Source organism: Bos indicus, chromosome 7 (assembly GCF_029378745.1).
Source record: "Bos indicus isolate NIAB-ARS_2022 breed Sahiwal x Tharparkar chromosome 7, NIAB-ARS_B.indTharparkar_mat_pri_1.0, whole genome shotgun sequence".
Lineage (NCBI taxonomy): Eukaryota > Metazoa > Chordata > Mammalia > Artiodactyla > Bovidae > Bos > Bos indicus.
In genome coordinates this window covers 6,627,188-6,645,740 of record NC_091766.1, presented here as the reverse complement: position 1 = coordinate 6,645,740, position 18,553 = coordinate 6,627,188, and the positions used below count along the sequence as shown (strand labels likewise).

Sequence of the window (18,553 nt, the reverse complement as noted above, 5' to 3'; positions counted from 1 at the left end):
CACTTCCCACTCTGCGCCCCCGTTTATTTTTAGCAGCTGCACTTTTCATACATTCTGGGGCTGGTTCCTGCTTTTATGTAACCACTTCTGCTAGGTCCTTAATTGTTTTTTTCTGAAGTGGTGCTCATATTAAACGTGACAGGGTAACCCAATCTGCCTCCGTGCCCCTGGGCAGACCTGCCGCCCGTTTTACGCCTTTCTGCGGCTCCAGGCACTGAGAGTAAAGGAAAGAGGCTTGTCTGGGGCGTGTTTCAGAGAAGAGAGCACAAATCTTTTTTTTTTTTTGCCTTAAATTTTGGTATACAACTAATAACCAGGATGACACCTGGCCTGTCATTCCTAGACATCTGCCCAGGGCAGGGAGGCCTGAGTGGACGGGAGGATGTGACTGTAGACAATCAGATAAAGACCCTCCCCCAGCCCGGGGCTGGAAGCTGCCGAGCCCCCTGGTGACTCCCTGGCACTTAGAGGAGGCTTCATTACCAGGGTGGGGAACCAAGGTTGAAGACAGGACAGAACACGGCTGATTTGAAACCGCAGCAGTTTCAGCAGCTACCCTAGCGGTGCACCGAAACCGCACTCAGGACGGCCTTGAGCAAAAACAATATGAACCTGATGGTTTACCACGGTGTGTGCTGTTAAAAAAAACCCTGCTGGCCGGCCCCACCCTGGGAGCAGTATTTTTAATTCTCCTGCTCCTGAACTTTCCGAGACCAAGAGGGCCCCCAGCACCCAGGATCGGGGACTGGCAGGCCGGGGGCGCTGGAGGGCGTGAAGCCCTGAGCCTACCTCCCCCTCCTGGCTTCTCCGGGAAGGTCTCAGCCCGGAGAGTCGGCAGGGAGGGGAGAAAACAGTGGAATACAATCCCCTCCACGACTCACAAACGTGAACACTGAAGGAAGGCAGGCTCTTCTGCTTGCAAATTTTTACCTCGAAGGAGAGTTTAACACGTTTGGGTGACTTGCGGGAGGGTCTCAATAAATCAGATGAACAGAACATAATCAAAAGCAGACGTGAGCCAGAGTGTGTGTTTCATCCCGACCAGATAGTGGCTGGGCTCTGTTTATAAGGTTCAGGGCTGCAGTTGGAAAGTGCAGCTCTGTAGATGAGAGATAAATACAAAAACAACCAAACACAAAAATAAAAAACAAAGGTCTGTGGTCAAGACAGCTGCCCCACCTGAGCTATTACTCTCCACAACACAGGACGTTCCCAAGCTGCCATTTGTGGCAACACGGGACCCACACAACAGCCTCTAGTCCCACACAACACGGGACCCACACAACTGTCACTCGTCCCACACAACACGGGACCCACAACTGTCACTCGTCCCACACAACATGGGACCCACAACTGTCACTCGTCCCACACAACACGGGACACACACCACAGTCACTCGTCCCACACAACACAGGACACCCACACAACTGCCTCTCGTCCTACACAACATGGTGCACCCACAACTGTCACTCGTCCCACACAACACGGGACCCACACAACTGCCTCTCGTCCCACACAACACGGGACCCACACAACTGTCACTCGTCCCACACAACACGGGACCCACAACTGTCACTCGTCCCAAACAACACGGGACCCACAACTGTCACTCGTCCCACACAACACAGGACACCCACACAACTGCCTCTCGTCCTACACAACACGGCGCACCCACACAACCGCCAGACTTCTGAAAGTCGTACTACGGGAGAGCTATGGCTGTGGAGGTGCCCTCCTTGTCACCTTGGCTGCTCCCTTCCTGCCCCCTGAACCCAGCGAAGAAGCTGAACTGGGGGAAGAGAAAAAGCAGGCTGTCCAGAGCTTCACCTTTCACACCCATCATCACTCGGAAACTTTTTATTTGCTGAAAAAGATCGCTTTTCAGCAACGCACAAGAGAAACACCCAGCCCCCTCTGGTGGGACGAGGTGACCTAACTTCTTGGGCCACGACCCACAGGGCCACGCAAGCGGTGTGCCAGCCAGGAGCCCTGCAGACTCCAGCCCACTCACTCTGGCTCAAGCACACGCAAGGAGAAGGCAAACCCCACAGATCAAAGCCGTGCCAAGCAGCAGAGCCCCAGCAAGATAAAATCTGAGGTCCCCACCATCACAACGTTGAGATTTTCCACTAAAAATATTTACTGAATTTTAAGACAAATTTGCTGAATGCATTGAAGGGAGCAGGATGAGGTTTGGTTCTGAACTGTTGAGAAAAGCTGAACAAATATTTACTATCATCCACCAGGCACCCCCACACCTGATGAGCTTGTCTCACCCTCTGCAAGGTGCCAGGGGTGGTCAGAGGTAGCGAGCCCAAGGGGAGTGGGGTCACTGCCCGGTCAGAGGGAGAAGGCGAGAAGGGGAAAGTGTCGCCACACTTCTGGGGTCCTCAAAGGACAGATTCCCTTAGGACTGAAAAACACTTTTTAAGAGGTTTCCACAGAGGACTCCAAAGACATTCGTAAGACACCTGGCGGGGGCTGTTTTGGTTCTGTGGCAAACACGGGGAGGGGGTACGTGACTTATCAATGAGTTTACAAACCATAAATCAGCCTTCACAACAAAAATAATACAACCTGGCAGGTCTCACAATTTGTTTTTTTTTTTAATTATATTTGTTTTTTGATTTGCGCCTGCAACACTCTGCTGAGTCAGCCGTGTGCTGGCCTTACACGTCCCCTTGAGGGGTCTTTTGGGGTGCCTTGGGGGGATAGGGAGATGCTAGCTACAGCCAGGTGGGGGGAGCCCTGGGGCCGCAGTGGCCCAGCCTTGGTTCCTCCCTACAGAGCGGCGCCCGTGCAGCCAGGACGCCACCTCGGCATGGGCAGGGAGGCGCCGTGCCCACATTTAACAAAGTCCCCAGGGTGCCGTGCGGCGGGTCTGGAGAGGTGAGAAAGCACTCATGTGCGCTGGAGTCAGGGGCGGGGGGCAGAGCCCACTGGGAGCCCTCCCAGCGTGGGGGCAGCGAGAAAGGAGAGCGAGCCTGGAGTGGGGGGCCCGCCCGCCCCCGCGCTCCTGAGGGCTGGTCCCCAGCACCCACTCACACACACACGTGCTGCTTCTCAGCTGACAGTGGCGGCAGGAGCGGGGTTGACTCAGTGCTTTGAATGCGAGGAGTGAAGAGCTGGGGGTTAACATTCACCCCATCAGAAAAGCCAGCACCTCGTGGGGAACGTCTCCCTGGGTCCCCCCCACCTTGCTGTAGGTAGAACCAAGGGGCTGGGGGAGGTACACAGGGCTTCTGCCGTGGGCGAGGGGGGTGCCAGGGCCAGGGTGGTAGCCGCTGTCTGTTCACACCTATACACAGACGCCAGACTGGGGAGTCCAGGCTCTTGCACCCCACCTCAAGGCCTTGCTATAAAGCCCCCCAGACCCCAGCAGGCTGAGCCCCGACTCATCTGCTCCAGGCCCCCCAGGTCTGGGCACTTTCACCCCGCTATACAACAGGTGACAAGCGTGTCATTGAACTCCCACTCAATCCACCACGCGACTCTGGGTGCAGGAGGGCGGGCGTGGGCTAAGGCAGGCAAACGCTTCTATTTTCAAACTCGGCCGACTTTGCAAAACAGAAATTCACCCCAGAGAACAATTCGTCTCCAGGCGTTTCACACCTTAAGAAGCTGAGAGGAAAGTGACTTTCTTTCCTTGGCCAGGAGCCGGCTCATGAGCACTGTGGTCAGGGGTCCTGCCCAGTCCCAGCGCGGACGCTCCTGATAGGCGGCGGGGGCGGGGGGCAGCCCACGGGAAAAGGAGGGCTCCACCAGGCTGGGTGCCTGAGGTTCCCTGGAGCTCCCCGACCCTGGAGCACCCCAACCCTGGCTGGCCGGCAACTGTCGCATTTTTCCACATTCGAGCTGGCAATGAACTGCATTTGTCCTGTTCTAGAACTATCACATGTACCCACTGAATTATCTCTCTGAAATCATCGTGGGAACGGAATTCAAGTAGTTAAGTTCAAGGCCGAGGTGCTAACCGCTACGGCTCAACTGGAGAAGCCATTTTCAGAGTGGATCCTGCGCGATAAACAAGGGGTTGGGATCCACAGGGGCACTGCTTAACCGCCCTGGTTTCACGCCACGCTGCCTGGCCTCTCAGAGCCGGGCACACACCCCGGCTGGCGCCACGGAGGGGCCCGAGGCTTCCTCTGCAGCTGGCTCCCGGGTGGCAGCTCCCGGGACGGCCAAGCTGACCACCGGGCGGATGGGCCGGCCCCGGGGGCGGGAAGACACCAGAAAGGCGCCAGAAGAAAGATGCCACCTTCTGTGACCCTGTTCTGTTACCACGTGGGGTCAGTCACAGATGTGGGAGGGGACTCGGGTTCCAGGGGAGAAATGATGATTTATTTATTTTTTCAGAATCACTTGAATCAAACAGGACCCTAGTTATTAAATAGTATCCCGTTGTCTGGTATGGGTTGGAAGGATACTGAGAAGGGGGAGGGGGCAGAAAGACACCACCAGAGTGTGCGTGGCTTTATTCTGCAGGTGAAAAGGTCATTAGCTGTAATAATAATTAAACTGGGGAGAGGTTAAAGGTGACTGGCTGGTTAGCGGTGAAGGCACGCTAGCTGGTGTCACCCAGGCGCTGCAGGAACCGCAATGTGGGGCTGCGCTTACAGGAAGTGGCAAGGGTGGGGCCCAGGGCACAGGATCCCGCTATCTGTCGCCGCAGGCGCGAGGGCCCAATCACTGACACCCACACAGCCATTTCCTGCACTTGAAAAAAAAATCTGTTTCTCCCTTTGCAAATCAACAACTTTTACCTAGAAACTCTTCGGCGGTGAGTTCTGACTGATCTCGATCTCCGGTCCGTTGCAGAGAGCACACCGCTGTTTACCTGGGGGAGGTGTACCAGCGCTAATTCTAACTGACAGGTTTCGGCGGCTGCCAGAGTGGTCTGTTTTGCATCTGCCTAGAAGAAACCAAGTCTCTACCCAAACAGACACCTGCTTGTTACTGCATACCTTGATAGACCTTTCTAGAAAACACCCCTGGGCTCAGAGAACTCAGTGCCAACTCCAGAGCGCCATGCACTGCCCCAGAGGGTGATTCTCAAAGGTTCTCGAGCAAAGCTTTCTGGCCTGGGTCAGAGCAGATGGCCGGCCTGAGGGCTGCTCCAGTCATGCGCCTCGGATGCCAGAACTCTTTCCCAGAGAACCCTGGTGAGGCTCCCGGCTGGTGGGATCCCCATCGTGACTCCACAGGCTGACGCTGTGTGTTGATCTCATGTCAGCTAATCTTTCATCAAACTTAAAGATGCAACCAAAACTCAGCTCCCACAGGCTGTGAACACTGCAGCCTCTGGGGCATAAGGCTGGCATCCCCAAAGCCAGGAGTTAACTCAGACCCAAACATCCACCTGGTCCCACACGAGTGACGACAGCTGAGCTTTGCCAGAGAGGACCCTGGAGCCCTCTTTGAAGTTCAACTACCCACGCTATTTTTTTTCGGCTGCAAAGATTTCTGCTAAACTGCCAACTCATGGGGGAAAAGGATCCCTTGAGAACTCCCTGTACGCATATGACAGCCTCAGGCCCAGCCTCTGTCTTTCCCCGGGGAAGGAGGGCCCTGAGTCCTGGTCCCTGTATCCCAGGGCCGGGTTGGTGGGTACACACCACACTCGTCATGACGCTCATCAGCTGTGCAAGGCACTTACCAGAGAGGCCACACGCTAGGCCACAGGTGCGCCCGAGTTCAGGTGGGGAAACAGGCTCGGCAAGGTTAAGACACTTGCCCAGAGCCCCTCCGGGAAACGGAAGCAGCCAGAACGTGCAACCAGTCTGATCAAGCATCCTCCTGGGATGCTAGCAGGACAGGGGACCCAGATGCCTGAGGGAGGCAGCATCAGACTCGCCTCTCCTGGCCTCACACGTCGGAGCTGACTCCAGACACAAAGACCTGGTGGGGTTCCAGAAGCTCTGGGTCCCCTCCAGGTGAGCCTCGAGTGGGCGTGTGCTCAATCAGACCCATTTCCCATACAGAGTGGTGAAGGTGAGCCTGCTCCTTCCTCATGGTTTCTGGAGTGTGGGTATGAAGCTGTGTATGTAAGAAAAGCCACAGTCACCCGGCTGGCTGGACTGTCTGCTCACCTACCTCCATGAAGGAAGGGGTCATGGCTCCGCCGCCAAGGCCACCCGGCCTCGGGAGCAGGGGACCCGCCTCAGCCCCTCCCTGCTCGCCCTCCCCGGACCAACACCCCCACACGTCCGGTGGCCCTTGACCGTGACAACACGGCACGTTCACGCGCTGGCCACGTGGCCCCTCCAAGCACGAAAGGGCTGGATCAGCAAGAAGCCCTCACTCGCCAACTGCTGGACTCTGATTCCTCACAAAGACAACCACCACCAGCCGTGGACATCCCCTTGGCTGCTTCCCATCGCAGGAGCCAAGAGAGCGAGAGCTGAGCCCGAAGCTTCCGTAACAAACATTCCAAGCGGGATTTTCTGACTCTCATCTGCTGACCTGTCTTGCTAATAAGCAGACACGGCCAGGTGGCTCCAATTGAAGAGGCCTTGCTCCCTGTGACGTAGACAGGGGAGAAGAGGGCCGTGCACACGGCTGGGCTCCAATCCCCCAATCGGGGAAGTAGCCTGGAGAGGACAAGTGCATGCCCGCCACCAACATCCACCCTGCTCAATGACGCCTGCTGGGTCGGGCGGCCCTCGCGGGGCATCGACGCAGCCGGCAGTCTCCGGTTGTTACAGGTTAGTGTGGAATCACAGCAGAAGCACCGCTGAAAGTGCTCTCACAGCACCCACCACACAGCGTGTACCTACCACCCAGCAACGTGTACAGCGCGGGGGTTTCCTGTTCAGCCACTGCTTCTAGGTAAGAGAATCAGACGAAAGATGTTTAGGCCTCATGCGGGCACAGAGTGGCCGCTCACAGGTGCAGCACTGCACACAGGCTGGCTGCTGTCCAGAGCACCCAAAGCTCGTGGCGTGGTTCTCAATACAGCTTGGGGGCGTGGGGGAGCGGGAGGCCTGGGAGGGGGTGGGGGTCACCAGGTGTAGGGCTGGCCCTGCTGCCCACCCTTGCTGTGTGACCTCGGGCGCCCACGTGAACCTCTCCCTTCCCTCTCCAGTTCTGATAAGACAGCATCATGGTGCCTGTCCAGTCTTGCGGGTCTTGCCAGAATCTGGTGGGCTTATAGTCGTGACCTTGCACCCTGAGGGTCATGATGTGAAGAGGATACTTGGGGCACCTGGCCAGCTGTGGCTCAGCAAGGGTGCAGCAGGCCAAAGCCACGACGAGCAGAGGCGGCCTGAGACCCCCGGGTTACACGCCCAGACTTCCCCCGACACGGATAGGGCTCTGAAAAGCCTGAGCCCTGGAGCCAGCCCCCAGGAGCTGAGCTGCGGCTCCAGCGGGCTCTGCTTTCCAAGTCCACGGCACACTGAGAGCAGAAGCCGCGGTGGGTGGGGAGACTCACTGAGGGAGACACAAGGGGAGGTGCCAGCCGAGGGCGACTTCAAAGGCACCCCCGCGCTGGTTCAGGGAAGGGGAGGAGGCTGAGATGAATGTTTCCAAGAAACCCTGAGAACGAAGCTCGGCGCCTGCCGCAGCCAGCGAGGAGAGCAGCTCCTCCACGAGGCCCAACAGATGCTGAGCTGCCGGGTGTGTGTGTGCATGTGTGCACAGGCGCGTGCAGGCACTGTGTGAGAGCGTGTGCGTGCACACGTGCAGCGTGTCACTGCGTGCACAGGTTTGCTATGGCTCCCGTCTTTCTGATAGAGAAGGCCCAACGCCACTGCGTCAGGAGACCAGCCAGCGTCCCTCGAGGGTCACAGCCTCTAAGGTGTAAGCGGCTTCTCGCAGACGCAGGGAATTCCTTCACAGTTCTTGCTTCCCCCTCAACTCCCCACCCCGTTTCAGGGTGAATGCCTTTGAAGCATGGTTTCTAGAAAATCTGTCATAAATTCACCCCACCCACTGGGCGTGCTTTCTCTCGTGTCCCATCCACAAGGAGGCCAAACTGGGCACTGTGGGCGGAGGGCCTGTCCTCCTGAGACAAGGCCCTGCCAGCAGGCGACAGGAGTGGGGAGGGTGCGTTTTTAAACGGCTTCCCCTCTGTGAGGTTCTAGTGACGGGTGTAGGAAGGCTGGCCATCCTTGAACTCATGACCCCCTGTACCTAGTGACCTCAGGGTGCGGGCGGAGGCCCTGGGGGCTGACTGCAGGGGCAGGGTGCACTCAGGTGGGAAGGAGAGAGTCACCTTCCAACAGAAAGGACCAGGAGAGGAGGCCGTGAGAAGAAGGCACGACCGCAGGAAGGCGCGGTTCTTCTATGAGCTACAGTTTAGGGACAGCACAGGGGATTCTGCTGGGGAACCAGAGCAGACCACAAAGGGGGAACAGACTAACGATTGGGGAACTGCAGTGAATCCTTCTGCCACTGGGAGCAACAGCTTCCTGCTTTTAAGTCTGATAACCTGGCCTGTTGAACCATCGCCATCACCCAAGACAGGTACCCTGCATGAGCTAACCATCCTTGGCACCCTCAGAGGGCTCAATGCTGCGAGAAGCCAGCAACATCCCATAACCAGGAGAAGGAAGGGCTGCAGGAAGCCCCCTGTTCAGAGCTATCTGCCTAGATGCTGGGGCAGGAGCAGAGGGCAAGGGAGCCCCAAGCCATGTGGCTCCTCTCACGTTAAACATGACCAAGGAAGAGCCCCACCCCTCCCCAAGTCCTGAACCAATGTGGAGGCACAGGATGGATGAAGTGGCTTCAGCCACTGCTTCCGCCGCCCCCAGCCCTGGGCCCCCCCTGAGCCAACCTGGGAAAGAGCTCGGTAGGGGTGGGGAGGTCGGAGGAGCCACAACTGCATGCTGAGCCAGGGGCCACGCAGCAGCTCTGCCAACCGCCAGGAGGGTTCTTAGCCCCCGGCCTCTGAAGACCACTCTGTAGCCCCACACAGAGCCCAGAGCCCAGGGGCCCACAGGACGAGGCGAGGATAGAAGGGACCGGAGGCGCTTCCAGGCACATGGGGTGCGCAGAGCCATGTGACGGGCAGAGGGGAGCCCCTCTGGCTCCGAACACGGACCCTCTGGGCTGGTGAGCGGAGGGGCCCGCCATCCCCCGCCGCCCAGCGACGGTGGGCAGGAAGCTTCAAGAGAAGGAAGCGTACTGACCGCTCGGCGGTTTAGGCCGCGGAGGAGCAGGTTTCTTCGGAGGCACAGCGGGAGTGTCCTGTTTACTTTTAAAGGGGTCATCTGAGAATCCTGCCCCTCCAAAGGAGGAGGTGAAAGGCCCAGAAGTTGGGGGCTGCAAGAGAGGACACGAAAAGAGAGGCAGAAACAATCATTAACATGGAGGCAGGGACGCCCACTGAGCCCTCCGCGCTGTGCGGCACGGCCCCCGCTCGGCCCGAGGGCTGCTCGCCAGCCCCCTGCTTTCCTCCACCCTCGACAGACGGCGTCCTCTGGCCCACAAGGGGGCAGCTGGCAGACACAAGGAGCAAGCAGGAACACCCACCGCCTTGATGGGCTAATGTCATGCGGTGGGGCGTGGGGGTGGGGAGCTGTTCCCTGCCACCCGCCTGGGGGTATCGGGGCTTCCTGCTCACACTTCAGAGACGTGTCCCACCCCTCTCCCTTCGGTCAGCGTCAGGCACTCAGTCAGAGTGGCACCAGACCCTCTCTGTGCCACTGAGCTGCCCCCCCAGGGACTCAAGCTGGAGCCCACCCCACCCACACTGGCACAGCCACTGCCACCTCTGATGGGCTCTTGTCGCCTCTGGCCTGGACCCTCCACGGGCTTCCTCCAGCCCTAGTCTCACCCACGCCCCGCTCCCCCCAGATATCTACCATCTCACACCCAAATCGGACCACATCACACCAGCCACAGAGAGATGCCTGGAGGGATGGGTGGGCAGGAAGGCAGGAGGGAAGGTAAACACAGCAGGTGGGCAGGGAGGCAGGAAGATGGGCAGGCAGGAGCGTGGCCAGGCCCTGAAGCTTAAAGGCAACTCCCAGTACTCCTCAAGGCACACTGGGCCTTCCTCATAGCCCCCCAACCCCTCACTGCGCAATGCTTTGGCCTCACCCCAGCAGTGGGCCCTCTCTTGGCAATTCTCTGATGCCTGGAGCCCCGAGTGCCCCATCCCTAGGCCTCCATACATACAGGGTCCCTGATTCGGGGCGCTCAGCCCTTCCCATCCACCGAGCCCGTGCTCCTTCTCAGAGACGGGCTGGAGCTCACTGCCACCCCCAGACCCCTCCCTGCCACACCTTCCTGGACCGGCTCAGATGTCCTAGGGGGAGCTGACAGGACACAGCTTATCACGCCAGGGTCAGGCAGCCAGGACCCTCCTGTCTTAATTGAGTGGCCTGAAAGGCAAGAGGCACCGATAGGGCGCACACCTGCCCGCAGCGGGCAAGGACTCGTCTATATGGGCTCCCTCTCCTGAAGCCCCAGCACGGCGCTGGGCACGACAAACCTCCACTGACGGACAGATGAGCGCAGAGGACCAGTGGCGCCCCGAAGGGAGACCGCTCTCTCTATGGGTGGGGGATCGTGTTCACTCACACAGAAAAGAACTAGGGAACAGTAGAGAGGAGACTCAGAGCTGTTGGACACAAAGGGAAGCAGTGGACACTGGAGTGAAAGCGCTGATATGATCCTCAAGAGAGCAAAGGAAAGGAGACGCACGGTGGGCACGCAGCGGCGCAAGGAGGGGCGCTTGCAATGCTCTCCCCAGTGCGGGGGGAGGGGCTGGCCGAGGGATAGGAGAGCCCACTTTGGGGACTTCCCTAGGCACCTGGTTCCCACACGTGGATGGAGCAGTGGGGAGAAGGGCGGGCATCAGTCACAGGGTCGTGGTCACGGGGACACAGATGCGGCCACCCCTGTCCCTCGTACCTAGTCCCAGATACTCGTTTCAGGTGGGAGAGAGGCGGCTGGTCCACAGAGATAAGGAGGGGGCCTGGAGAGGGCGGCGGCACCCTTAGCCAGGACCGCTGGGAACCCCAGTTCCTCCCCCAGAACCTCAGAAGGCCCCAGGGTAGGAGACGTCCACTCTGTGCTGGTCTCACCACATCGTCCCACCGGCCTGGGGACAGAGTCCTCTGGCCACCCCTTCCATCTCACAGGCAGGGAAGCTAAGGAACTGGGAGGAGACATGGCCTGCTGACAGCACAGCACCTCAGGGTGGGACCTGGAGGCCCCGGTCCCGGCTCCGTGCCTCTGTTTCCTCTTCTGTGAAATGACCATCATGACTGGCCCGCGCTCGCAGGGCTGGGCGAGAAGTCGAAAGGAGTGCATAAGCGGCTCCACCCGGCACCTGAACCACATCAGCAGAGACAGCGCAAGCAGAATCATGCCGAGGATGTGGATGTGACTAGGATTCCCCTGGATGCCCGCAAGAATCTGCAAATGCCCGCTGGCCACCGACACTGTGTTTCTGCTGTTTCCTGTCATCCACAGAGCCCTTCCCAGACTGAGCAAGCCGGAGAGCCAAGGTGCAGCGTGGACCTGCAGCTCAGCTCTGAAGTGAATGGGTTAGGGTCTGCTGTTTGGGAAAGAAGATGGAGCAGCCGCTGAGGAGATGAGAGCGCGCGCTGCTTCTGCTTTTGCTGTTCCCAGGACACGCCCTGGGTTGACAGCTCTCTCCACGCTTGCCACAACCTGAGACGAGCAGGCAAGAACCAAAATCAATTTCTTGGCAAACAGGGGGCGTGACCAGCTCCCAAGGCCCCTGCGTGGACCCGTTCTTGTCCTGGGAGCTGGGTGTGCGCCAGCTCTGGGGAAGGGGTGCAGAGGGACACCTGGGAGCCTCTGGGTGCAGAGCCCCCGCCCCCAGAGCTGCATGGAGCATGGTGAGGCCCTCGTCCACCTGGCCTGTGCACCGCACCCGAGCGCGAGCTGCACTGAGCCTCCCGGCTGGCTGGGCACACCGTGGGCCAAGCTGACCCTCCGCACACCCCCCCGCCCCGATCTGTCTAAACCCACCGCGTGGCTGGTGGACCCGCTCCAAGGAGAAAGAGTTCGCCCACAGCAGGGAGTTTTATCACTTCTGACACCAAAAAGCCTGCGTCATTTCCGAATCCTGACTTTCATGACTTGAAGTTTCCCAAGAAGCCTCCTCTGGGACCTGACTGGTTCCTACTCAGGCTGCAGCTTCAGGGAAAGTTGCTATTTTTAGAAGGGTTTCAGTAAAGCCGGTAGGGGCTCTCTGGCTAGGCTATAGTGAAGTGTGCTCCAAAAACAGAAAAAAAAAAAAGGAAAACACACAGACAAAAAAGCTACTATACAAGACGCAGCTCTAAAAGGTTTACAGTTTAAAAAACTGACTTAAAACAAATGACTCTCAACTTAAAAAAAAAAGCCCTAAATAGAAATGCATGCTTGAAAAACAACTGAAAATGGGCTGACAAAGGGCAGTCAAGTATTTCATAGCTGGCTTTTTTAAAAAAAATCCTAGGGTGGGAGGGGTGAAATAATTAAGTTGGAGTCTTGTTTTTATTCTCAGATGCTTTCTGAGATCTATTTTGGGGAAAGTGTTCTTAACGCAAGGTAATACTGCCTAGAAAAACCGCCTCAGGTACGAGGGGACCTCAACTAAGGGTACAGGCCCAGAGCAACTCCCAGAGGAGGCCAGGGGATCGGACTGTTGGCTGGCACTCTCTCCTCCAGCACTGCCGGGCAGCGGGGGCACACTCCAGCTTTGGGTGAAGTTAAGGAAGGGCGCCAGCCCGCACGGCCTCCCCACCCCACTCAGGTGGAGAAGAGACAGCGATGTTCAAAACACACACACACACACACACACACACACACCCCCCAAGCACTTAAAAAAAACACCTTCTTGCCACTTTACTTTCATTTCCTTTGGCATTTTATTTATACACACAATGTTGTTCTTGAAAAACAGAAAGGGAACCAAAAGGGAAAAACAGAGACCTATGAGGTTAGGGCGCTGAACTGAGCTGGGCAAGCGGCATGAGATCAGGAGCTGATGGGATCGTGGAAACAAAACAACGGAGAACTGGACAAACTTTCCACGGCCCCAGCCAGCCCTGTCCCGCCCAATGCCACCAACAGGAAGGGGCGCTGGCTCTGAAGTCACAAGTGCACGTGTGTGTGGCCTGATCCGGGACACGAGATCAAGGAGAGGGAAAGTGGAATAAAAGAGGGAAAACGCAACTGTAGGTTAGAACGCGCGCCAAGAGGGAAGGGCCAGGCTCTGAAGTGCCTGGCTCGGGGTCGCCTCTGCAGCTAGCAGAGACGCAGGTGGGTGCTGCCTGGAGGCGGCGGCTCGGGTCCCGCCAGGCGGCCACTCCACACAGCCTCCACCGCTCCCTGATACAGAGGGTTGGCTCACGCCTCGTCCTTGTCCCCTGGTCCCAGCTCGGGGGCACTGCTCGACCTCATTCCCCTGCCTCTGGGGGAGAGGGCCCACTCGTGCTGGGTTGAGATCACAGCGTGAGCCCCTTCCCTGGAGACTGCCGCCCCCACGTGGCAGAGGTTTCTTCATTTCAGGGGATAGTTTCCCGCCCGCTAAGCAGGGACATAAGCCAAGGACACACAGCTCCACTAGGGGAGTGCATGTAACAGCCACACAGTGACAGGTGAACACGAAGGCACATCTCGGGCTCTGGTCCCTTCTGGCCGATCCCAGAACACAAGCGTCCCAGTTCCCACAGGAGGGTGACTCCCTCCAGGCGCTGGAAGGAGACAGGACGGAAACCCTGGCACCCCCAGGCTCCCTCCCACGGCAGCCAATGGGCAAACAGATGCTCTGCCTCCAGCCAGGACTTAGATTTGCTACCTCGACAGTTTACACTCACGCGCTTCTCTGAAAACCTGAACAAAACCTCAAACGTTTCTTGGAAGCCACATGCCACAATCACATGTTGCTAACCACAAGCGCTCAGCACCCAGACAGCCGTGCGCCCCTCAGGCTGAGTGAAGCAGGAGGGATGCCCCTCTGAGGAGCTGGCATGTGGGGTGCAAGGTCAGGGGAGGTACGGGACTCCAGGCTGTGGGTGCCTGTTCCCACACGCTCCAGTGTTCGTTCTCCAGCCACCCCCCGACCCTCCAGCTAAGCGGCAAGATCAGGGACAGGAACTGTATCTGCATGTGGTCACCAGTGCCCCAGTGGCCATGGAGCCCGGGCCACCTGGACGGGAGCAGGTGGCTGGAAAAAACCGGAGGAGTAAGTGGAGAACACGGGGGCTTCAACAGGCTGTGCTGCACCCGGTTCTGTATCCTTGAGGGGACCCCACCCTCCTGACGAGGCCAAGACACATACACCGAACGCTTCGCTAAACTCCTGTTAACCCGGGCTCGCAGTCGAAACCAAGGGATGCTAAAGGTTAGGACGGAGAACAGGAGCTGCAAATCAACTCCCCACGGCCAACGTTTTCAACATCTCAGCAGTTTCTTCTGGAATGTACCTCAGAGTCATGGGCTTCTACTCTCATCGCTTGCTCTGTTTTGGACAATCTCTACCGACGGACTTCTTGCTATGTAAAGATTTAACTCTCCAGGCACACCTCCTTCGAGCCCCTCTCGACAGTGTGATCACACCACGTGTGGGGCTACATTTACAGTCAGTTCAGGTAATTACGGCCACGCACACACCGCCCAGGCAGAACAGGAGTGACTTGGGGGCCTTCCTGAACAGCTCACTTCTCACCCGCGTATTTATTCACCGACTGAGCCCAGCCCTCGCTTTCCACATTCTTCTCAGGTTCTGCCCACAGGCAGCTCCAGACACATCTCCTGCGTGTGGGCCCGTGGCCCCCTGTTCTGGCCTCGCAGGCTGCACGCCAGGCCTGGCCCCTGTGCCCAACACCTTCTTGCTTTGTTTGGCCATTGGGAGACTTTATCACCTGAGGTCGTGAGACACCAGCGAGGGCAGGAGGGAGCCCCTCGCACCTATGCTTGGGCAGGGGGGGACTCAGGGCTCTGGCAGCACCACTTGGAGGAAAGGAAATGGGTCCAGCCACAGCCATGGACACCTTCCAGACCCTGTCTGTGCACTCACGACGTCACGTGAGCATGCATTCTGCATTTCAGAGTTCGACAGGTGCCAAGGAAATACATACGTGGCATGAAACTACCATGCCCGGCAGCCACAAGACCACGACCGCGACCGCAGCACACGGACACCAGCAGAGGCACAGGGGCTCCACGCGAGAGCTTTACCTTGGACATCTGGCTGAAGTCGGCAAAGCCCTCAGCACTACTGAAGGACCCGCTTCCGAAGGGGTCCAGGGCTCCGAAGGGACCTGCAAGCAGCACCGGGAGAGGCAGAGTCACGGCGCGCTCAGGAGCACGCCTCGTGGGGCCAGCCCACGCGTCGCCTCCCAGTTCCCCACGGCACCAGAGCACAGCCAGGGTGGTCACATCTGCTTGTGGGGTGGTGACTCTGGTGCAGGTTCTCAACCAGGAGCCCCCCCCCGCCCCGCCCGGCCCACTCTGGCTTGTGGTTGGTGCGGCTCAGCCAGACAGTTTGCGGCCACGCGAGCTAGGGGCACTCAGCCCTGTGGCTGGGCTGCCAGCCAGCATCGTTCACACTCATGGAAGGAGTGACAAGGCCCCCATGGAAGGACAGACAGGGCCTGGTGTCTGTCCTTCTGGACCAGGAAGGGGGAGTGAGAGGGAAGGGACTGCCGCCCACACGGCTCATGTGGGGACATCATCTGTGGATAGAGATTTCTGCTGAGATTTTTCCTTTGGTGGGTGGTGTGATTTTCCTGGAGTAGCCCACAAGCCCACCTATGAAGTCAAGCTCTGTAACTAACAAGCCAAGATGCTAGGCAAGGTGGCAGTACCAAGTGGGGCCTGTTCCCACAGGCAAGGTGGGGCGGGGGTGCAATCCGCAAACACTCCCCTCCCTTAGCGGCACCTAAGGGTTTTGTGCTGTGAAGGGAGGGTCCCTCAAACCCAGCGCCCATAGGACAAGCCTCAACAGACCTTTGGATTTATTTAGGAAAAAAAGCCAAACATACAAACCAAACATTCATAAGAAAGACCGAGTAAAAAGTAACTAATACGTTAGTGTTATTACCGAATTAATCCCTACAGCCAAGCTTCCTTCCCAGCAGATGCCAGCTCCCGCTCAGGAAGACGAGGGCCGTGGCGTGGGCCACTGCCTCGGGTGAGGATCTGGGTGCTACTTACTAACCACACAAACGCTGAGGACGCACCAGCTTTGGAAACAGGTGGGCCATTCTACTGCCCAGGGACGAGTGAGAAGTAAAAGCAGCCATTGGTCTCACCTGATCCTTTTGAGGAGACAGTGGAGGATGAAAACGGATCGCTGGATTCAAAGGGGTCGAGCTGAATGAAAAGGACAGAGGAGAGAGTGAAAAGCAGTTCCTGTGCCCATCACCCATTCATTCAACCACAAACTCTCTGGATATCTGCCCCAGCCATGGGGAGGACACAGTGATTTAAACCAAATCCTGGCAGAGTCCAACAGACCAACCACTCCTGCATGTAATACCAACAAATACCCTGGACTGGGGGAAAAAAAAAAAAGCAATCACCTGAAGACATAGAAGTGAATCAAAGCAGCAAGACTTGGGAAGAGGACTGAAATTTGGCAGTAAACACACAGCACAGGCTGAGCTTTCCAGGCTTTGTTTCATCTTGGCCCACTGCTCAGCTTGTGGGAGCTCAGCTCCCTGACCAGGGACTTAACCCCGGCCGCAGCCGTGAAAATACTGAATCCTAACCACCAGACCACCAGGGAACTCCCAGGTTTTCCGTCTTGATAGCTACAGTCTGAGAATATTGAGAGGCTACGGACTCCAAAAGAAAACTCACTGTCCTTCTGCACTGAAGCTCAGACGCGAGAATCCCAGGACAGCCACAGCCATGAAAAAGGGATGTGGCCCAGCAAAAAACAAAAAGCCCAGTGGAGAATTAAGCTGTCTTCATACCTGCAAATGAGGCAGGCTATTTTTGTTAAGACTGTTGGAATTTACTGACCATAATTACAACATATAATCCAAAGAATATTAAGTAACATCCTTACCATGTTAATCAACTGTTCTCTTATGAAGATCTATTGTGTTGACTAATTGAACAATAATTCAAGTAGAGTGTCCCAGAAAGAAACCTGCTTGCACTCCTTCTCTAGAGTCTGGCCGGCGGTGCTGAGTATTGCCAGCGGCCCCGACGTGCCCCGACTTGGTGTCCTCGTTTAGAAGCCTCGTCTTCTGCACATGGCTTCATCCCCAGGTGGCTGCAAACAACCTGAGGCTGCGTTTTATTGGGGAGTTATCTGGCCAGGGCCTTCTGAACAGCAGTGTCCCAGTGAAGTGCTGGATATTATTTATTTAAGAATGAACTTTTCTTTTTTTTTTTAACAATAATATCCTTTCAGAAATTTCTAACTACCTTGTAACTGCATGACTTAACATGGTGATAAAACAGTTATTAAAAGACTATTTTTTCCAAAGCTTAAAAAGAGGGGGCGGGATGTGGGGTCTAGAAAGGAGAGGCAGAGAATGGGAGTCCCAAATTCCATGATAAGCTCCGCCCAGATCTCAGGCTGACCCCTACACTGTGTGTGGGTGGGCAGACTCAGAGCAGCCTATAGCTAAGGCCACAGGAATGAAACCACAGGCCAGACAGGGAGAGACTACAGTGTGAGTCTCACCAGTTAGCTGCCTGCTGAAACAAAACCATCCACACTCTTTGGAAGAATGCAACAGAATCAAGTCTCCACAACAGAGTACGCACAATGCACGGGATATATCTCTAAGTTATTCAAAATACAGAGAACAAGAAAAATGTGATTCTCAAGGGAAAAAGATAATCAGTGGAGACAATCTAAAGATGACCCAGATACTGGAATTCTCAGATGAGAATGACTTTACAGCAGCAGTGACTGGGCTTAATGAGATAAAGGAAAATACACTTCAGATGAACGACAAGATAGGAGATCTTAGTAGAGAAGTGGAAACTACACAGATGAAACATGGACATTCTAAAACTGTAAACTACAGTACCCAGAATAAAAGCGTCAGTAGATTAGCTAGCCAGCAAAGGACAAAAATGGGACTGAAGCTGAGATAAATCAGTAGAAATTACATAATCGGATGGAAAAAAAGAGAAAAAAAAAAGAAAAACAGGGCCTCAGGGAACTTTGAGGACAATATTAACACCTGTGTAACTAGAATCCCACAAAGAGAGAGAATAAAAAAGAAAAATTTTTTCGAAGAAATACTGGCTGAAAACATACCAAATTTGGTGAAAGACCTAATTTATAGATGTAAATATATATATATATATAAAAAGAAAAGTATATCCAGACCCTACATAAACTACTGAAAAGCAAAGATAAAGAGAGGTTCTTTAAAACAACCAGACAAAGGAACATGTTACATGCAGGGAACAACTACATGAGAGGCTGGCAACTTTTCATTAAGAACATCAGAGACTAGAAGATAACAGGACAACATCCTACAAGAACCAAAAGGAAAAATGATACTAGATTGGCCACAAATACACTCAAGGACGGCAACAAAGCAGCCCTGCATACAAGGGCTAATGTGAGCTCTTCAGGCTGAAGGAGGCAAAACCAGATCTTGAGAAAGGG

At 56.2% G+C, this 18,553-nt stretch overlaps 1 protein-coding gene across 10 annotated transcripts in view; it reads right to left on the bottom strand.

Moving 5' to 3' along the window:
• The window catches only part of EPS15L1 (epidermal growth factor receptor pathway substrate 15 like 1), a 105,213-nt gene that overhangs the window by 11,507 nt on the left and 75,153 nt on the right, over positions 1 to 18,553 (bottom strand). For 4 of the 10 annotated variants that reach the window (XM_070792600.1, XM_070792599.1, XM_070792602.1 and 1 more), the window contains 4 exons: positions 16,224 to 16,284; positions 15,148 to 15,230; positions 9,132 to 9,264; positions 6,777 to 6,824 (listed from right to left, as the gene is read on the bottom strand). In XM_070792600.1, coding sequence (XP_070648701.1) covers positions 6,777 to 6,824; positions 9,132 to 9,264; positions 15,148 to 15,230; positions 16,224 to 16,284 — 325 coding nt within the window. The remainder of the gene's footprint in view (positions 1 to 6,776; positions 6,825 to 9,131; positions 9,265 to 15,147; positions 15,231 to 16,223; positions 16,285 to 18,553) is intronic. The other 6 variants (XM_070792601.1, XM_070792607.1, XM_070792603.1 and 3 more) reach the window with 3 other exon arrangements.